Source organism: Theropithecus gelada, chromosome 5, assembly GCF_003255815.1.
Source record: "Theropithecus gelada isolate Dixy chromosome 5, Tgel_1.0, whole genome shotgun sequence".
Lineage (NCBI taxonomy): Eukaryota > Metazoa > Chordata > Mammalia > Primates > Cercopithecidae > Theropithecus > Theropithecus gelada.
Window position 1 is genome coordinate 2,864,287 of NC_037672.1, and position 6,000 is coordinate 2,870,286.

Sequence of the window (6,000 nt, forward strand, 5' to 3'; positions counted from 1 at the left end):
GATGAGCATGGGGAAGGAAGGACGTTGAGGAGCACGCAGACTCAGGGCAGGTCCATGTTCCCATGACTGCCAGCTTGTGTGGACACTGCTGCAGACCAGGTCCTTGCCCCACCACACCCCATCCCATCCCAGTGTCTACCTACCTCCTGCAGCACACGGCCTAGTCATGGAGACAGGCTGATACAGGTGGTCACATGTGGATGACGGAAGCATGAGCTGGCTGGGGAGGACGTGCCTCTGTCCTCCTCTGTCCCCTCCCTCCCTTCTTCCCTACCCATTATCTCTCCAGCCCCCTCATCTTGTCAATTTCCTCATGTCTGGGGCTGATCCTTGATCTTTCCATCTTCCCTGTGTCCGCCCCTGCCTCCTTGTTTTCCAGCCTCCTGTCCTCACTGACCTGGCCTCTGCCGACCCCAGTCCCTAACCCTGTGTCCTCTCTGCCGCCCATCCCCTCCCACCTTCAGGCTCCCAGATCCAGCCCCTCTTCTCCTGCCGCTCCCTCCCTCCTTCCCTCTGGGGCCCCAGTGCCACCAGGATCTGTGGACTGCTTGCCTCAGTTTCCCTCCGTGCAGAGCTCTTGTCTCACAGTATTCACCATGCCCATCGCCTCACCCACACCCTCCTGTCTTTTTTTTTTTTTTTTTTTTTTTTTTTTTTTTTTTTTTTTTTTTTTTGAGACGGAGTCTCGCTCTGTCACCCAGGCTGGAGTGCAGTGGCCGGATCTCAGCTCACTGCAAGCTCCGCCTCCCGGGTTCACGCCATTCTCCTGCCTCAGCCTCCCGAGTAGCTGGGACTACAGGCGCCCGCCACCTCGCCCAGCTAGTTTTTTGTATTTTTTAGTAGAGACAGGGTTTCACCGTGTCAGCCAGGATGGTCTCGATCTCCTGACCTCGTGATCCGCCCGTCTCGGCCTCCCAAAGTGCTGGGATTACAGGCTTGAGCCACCGCGCCCGGCCTCACCCTCCTGTCTTAGCCTGGCTGGCCCAGCCTTGGCGAGCTTGGACTCCATCTGCCCAGCCCTGAGCTGCGGCCCAGTGAGGCTAGAGATGGGCCTGGGAGCCACCAGTGCTCCTGCATGCTACTGCTCCGCTCGCCCTCCCTCTGGACCCCCTCCATCCTCTCCCCAAAACATTTCTCGTCCAGGATCCCTGTGGCCTCCCCATTCCCAGTTCCAGCGCTCAGTCCTGAGCCACACCAGCCTGGCGCCCGACCTATTCCTTGCCTGCCCGTCCTCCAGGCGCCCCATGCTCCCAGGGCCCTCTTCGCTGTGCTGGCCCCGTGAGGGATGCCCGGGACTCAGGCCTCATTCCTCTCCCGAATTCCCCGGGTGACAGCCTGGGTCATCTGCAGGCTGCCGACTCTGACTCGTGTCCAGCTGGGACCTCTGAACTCTGCACACATTCTCTGACCCCTCATCCCCTGGCATCTCCCAGCTTTCTGGACATGTTCTGAGCAAACACAGGCCTTTACCTCCCTCCCAGCTGCTCCCGTCCCCCGTCCTTGGGAATTCCGTCCTCCCTCTCGCTCCGGCCAAGCCCTGAGATCCTCCTTGACTTCTCTTCCTTTCACTTCCTTCCACCTCTGTGAACCTCATGGCTCCTCAGGTGTCTTCTAGGCTTCAGGAAGCGGCCACAGGCTGCCACAGGGAGGATGAATGGGGAGGGCTGGGGGTGGTGGGTGGTCTGGGACCCTGGGGAAGGCAGGATGGGAGTCCTGGATGCTGGGCTGCGGGGGTGGGTAGGCTGTGGCGTGGGCCTACCACGGGTTGCACTCCTGGTTGGCCCGGCTGCGGGGGTGGGCAGGCTGTGTCCTGGTTGACTCGGCTGACCACTGCCAGCAGAGAATAGTGTTGGCTCAGTCTCTGTCAGGGTCCAACTTGGGTCTCTTTGCTCTACAGATGCCCTGACGCACCCACCGGCTTACCCACCACCCCCAGTGCCCATGCCCAGGAAGCCAGCCTTCTCCGACATGCCCCGGGCCCACTCCTTTACCTCCAAGGGCCCTGGTCCCCTGCTGCCACCCCCACCCCCTAAGCACGGCCTCCCAGATGTTGGCCCAGCTGCCGAGGACTCCAAGAGGGAGCCATCGGGCCCGAGGCGGGCTGAGCCTTGCCCCAGGGTACCTCCTACCCCCCGAAGGATGAGTGACCCCCCTCTGGGCGCCATGCCCACCGCGCCCGGCCTCCGGAAACCCCCTTGCTTCCGGGAGAGTGCCAGCCCTAGCCCGGAGCCCTGGACCCCTGGCCACGGGGCCTGCTCCACTTCCAGTGTTGCCATCATGGCCACTGCCACCTCCAGAAACTGTGACAAACTCAAGTCCTTCCACCTGTCCCCCCGGGGACCACCCACATCTGAGCCCCCACCTGTGCCAGCCAACAAGCCCAAGTTCCTGAAGACAGCTGAAGAGGACCCCCCAAGGGAGGCAGCCATGCCCGGACTCTTTGTGCCCCCCGTGGCTCCCCGGCCTCCTGCACTAAAGCTGCCAGTGCCTGAGGCCACGGCACGGCCCGCAGTCCTGCCCAGGCCAGAGAAACCACAGCTTCCCCACCTCCAGTGAGTTTGTGTTGCGGCTGCAAGCCCTGCCTCCAGCTACAGAGACCCTGGCCTGGCCTCTGATGGGCACTGTGCCCACCCCGCTCCCCTGGCACTCTTAGCCCACGATGGGGTACCAGGTGCAGGGGTAGGAAGGTTCCCTGATGCCTCCAGTCTGCCATGGTGGAATGTGAAGCATGTCCATGAGCCAGCCCTGAAGCTTGCTGGAATGCTTTGGGTTTTTTTCTTTTTGAGACAGGGTCTCACTCCGGCAACCAAGCTAGAGTGCAGTGGCACGATCTCGGCTCACTGCAACCTCCGCCTCCTGGGTTCCAGTGATTCTCCTGCCTCAGCCTCCTGAGTAGCTGGGACCACAGGTGCCTGCCAACATGCCTGGCTAATTTTTGTATTTTTAGTAGAGACCGGGGTTTCACTATGTTGGCAGGTTGGTCTTGAACTCCTGGCCTCAAGTGATCCGCCTGCCTCGGCCTCCCAAAGTGCTGGAATCACGGGCGTGAGTCACCGCGTCTGGCTGACATGCTTTCTGCTTTATTTCTGGGAAGTGCCAGGAGACCAGTTTGTCCCCCACTCCCACAGAGTTACTCACACCAATGGCTGTGGTCAGAGGCATCTGGGACCCCAGGTGGGCTTCCTGCCTTGCTTGGCAGGCAAAGGGGCAGGTTTCACATGGGTGTGCTGTTCGCACGCACACCCTTGAATGCCCACAGTGCCCTTCTCCCAGGGCTCTGGGAACACCTCTGAGATGCCTGTTGCCTGCGTGGAAGTGCCTGTGAGCAGCCCTTGTCACACTCGTGGTTCTGGCTCACCAAGGGCTGCAGAGGTGCAGATGTTTGGAAGTCACTGTTTTCCATGACTGTGGGGAGAGCGGTTCCAGGGGTCAGCCTCAGCCACAGGCTGGCCGCCCATGCTGGTGTGGCCCCGTTAACATGACTGTGGGGAGAGCGGTTCCAGGGCTCAGCCTCAGCCACAGGCTGGCCGCCCATGCTGGTGTGGCCCCGTTAACATGACTGTGGGGAGAGCGGTTCCAGGGCTCAGCCTCAGCCACAGGCTGGCCGCCCATGCTGGTGTGGCCCGGTGAATCCTCCCTGGAGCCTGGGAGGCTTTGCTGAGCGGGACCACCTAGCCACACAGGGAGGTGTGCAGGCTTCTGCCATGGGCGTCCCTCGGGGTCACTTTGCATTGTTCATCTGGTTCACATCGTCCACTCCCCTGCAGCTCTGAGTGGGCTGTGATTTGGCCATGTCCAGACCTCTCCTCCCCACGAACATCCAGAGCACTTGTTGATGGTGCGATGACACTGAGCTCGGGCCTCTGGGCCCCCCTTACCAGCATCCGTGGCAGCCCTGACCCCTGACTCAGGTGTCAGGCGATTCCTGCTACCCCAGGGCAGTCAGCACGAGCCCTACCCGGATCTCTGTTGTCCTGGGCCTTTTGTGGTCACAGGGGCCATAGCAGGCAGCTTGCTGTCCTCACACAGAGGGGAGTGGGGAGGGGAGCAGAGGGTGGCTGTCCCCGTGTCTGACAGTGAAATGGTCCTGCCTTCGTCTCCCTGCCTCGCCCTCCAGGCGATCGCCTCCCGATGGGCAGAGCTTCAGGAGCTTCTCCTTTGAAAAGCCCCAGCAACCCTCGCAGGCTGATGCTGGCGGGGACGACTCGGACGAGGACTATGAGAAGGCAAGGCTGAGCAGCAAGCCCAGGTCCCAGTGGCCAGCAGAGGGACAGGTGGTGGGAGAGCCATAGGCCAGGGTGGCCCCTCACAGACCATCCTGAGCAAGGACCCCTCGAGAACCCGGGAGCCTAGGGGGGACACAGCGCCATGCAAAGCCTCAGATCCTGGCACTGGGTGGCCGCCGTCCGGGGAGTGGTGGTGTGGGTGGATCGCTCCGACGTTGGCACTGACACCGTCAGCCTCTTGCAGGTGCCGCTGCCCAACTCGGTCTTCATCAACACCACGGAATCCTGCGAAGTGGAAAGGTCAGCAGAAAGCCCTGGATGCCCTGGGTCCCCCGCTGTGTCCCTCTCACTAGCTTTTGTGTTGGGGAGTTGCTGGCACAAGTATATGGCCCTGCGTGCAGAAGGAACCAGAGGAGTAGACCCCCTTGCTGTGTCCCATGCCCAGCTGGCACCCTGGCTGGCCAGGGCTCTGCTGGGCTGCTTCCCTCAGCTTCACGGCAGCCCGACACACTCAGCGCCTGAGACATACAACAGCGAGAGGACAGAAAGCCGGGCTTGGGAGCGGGGCGGGAAAGTCCCTGTGAAAGCTGCCCGAGAAGGGCTCACTTGCCAATATGACTGTCTTATTTTAGGCTGTTCAAGGCTACAAGCCCCCGGGGAGAGCCCCAGGATGGACTCTACTGCATCCGGAACTCCTCTACCAAGTCGGGGAAGGTAGGCGCCAGGGGAAGATGCCCCAAGGCCCCATGTGGTTGGCCTCTCTGGCTCTCCACACACCCAGGCTGTGGGCAGGCCCAGGACTCCGCAGTTCCTAGACCACTCCCCTTGTGGACTCTTACTTGGTGTCTCAGCTAAATTCTCTGCCCAGCAGCACCCCCTAATCTATTCCCTAATAGATTTCCATCTGCAAATTGGGGGCGATGATGGCCACCTCCCAGTGGGGGCCAGGACTCGGGTGGGGTAGGGCTCATGCTTCGGGGTGGGGGAGGCCACATGGGGCAGTGGGAACGCCCGGTCTGCCCGTGTCCCTCCGAGCGTGAAGCTGTGGCCTCACTGAGCCATGCTCTCCCGGGTGTGTCGGAGTGGTTTTTGGTGGTTATGAGCTGTTGCTCATCAGAGGCTCTCTGAGGGCTGCCAGTGTCGTCCCCGCTGTCCCTATCTATGCAGGTGGTCTGGAGCCCCTCCCCACCCCCCGAGGGCCACAGGACCCAGCCTTGATGGTTCTGCCCCGCTATCCCCAGCCCACGGTCTCCCAAGGCTGGTCCCGCTGTTTCTCAGGGAGCCGTCAGCCTCCTGCTTCCCTCCTGTAGGTCCTGGTTGTATGGGACGAAGCCTCCAACAAAGTGAGGAACTATCGCATTTTTGAGAAGGTGAGAGGGTGAGAGGGAGAGGGTGAGAGGGTGAGAGGGAGAGGGTAAGAGGGAGAGGGAGAGGGGGTGAGGGTGAGGGGGTGAGGGTGAGGGGGTGAGAGGGAGAGATGGTGAGGGGGTGAGAGGGGAGATGGTAAGGGGGTGAGGGGGAGAGGGAGTGAGGGGGTGAGGGGATGAGAGGGTGAGAGGGAGAGGGTGAGAGGGTGAGGGTGAGAGGGTGAGGGGGTGAGAGGATGAGAGGGCGAGGGGGTGAGGGAGAGGGGGTGAGAGGGAGAGGGGGTGAGAGGGTGAGGGGGCGAGGGGGTGAGGGGGTGAGGGGGTGAGAGGGCGAGGGGATGAGAGGGAGAGGGGGTGAGAGGGTGAGGGGGTGAGAGGGAGAGATGGTGAGGGGGTGAGAGGGAGAG

The 6,000-nt window shown here is 61.9% G+C and overlaps 1 protein-coding gene across 3 annotated transcripts in view; it reads left to right on the forward strand.

Moving 5' to 3' along the window:
* SH3BP2 (SH3 domain binding protein 2) overlaps positions 1–6,000 on the forward strand; it is a 47,545-nt gene that overhangs the window by 35,040 nt on the left and 6,505 nt on the right. For all 3 annotated transcript variants that reach the window (XM_025386320.1, XM_025386319.1, XM_025386318.1), the window contains 5 exons: positions 1,898–2,552; positions 4,118–4,226; positions 4,471–4,526; positions 4,859–4,940; positions 5,537–5,596. In XM_025386320.1, the coding sequence (XP_025242105.1) occupies positions 1,898–2,552; positions 4,118–4,226; positions 4,471–4,526; positions 4,859–4,940; positions 5,537–5,596 (962 nt within the window). The remainder of the gene's footprint in view (positions 1–1,897; positions 2,553–4,117; positions 4,227–4,470; positions 4,527–4,858; positions 4,941–5,536; positions 5,597–6,000) is intronic.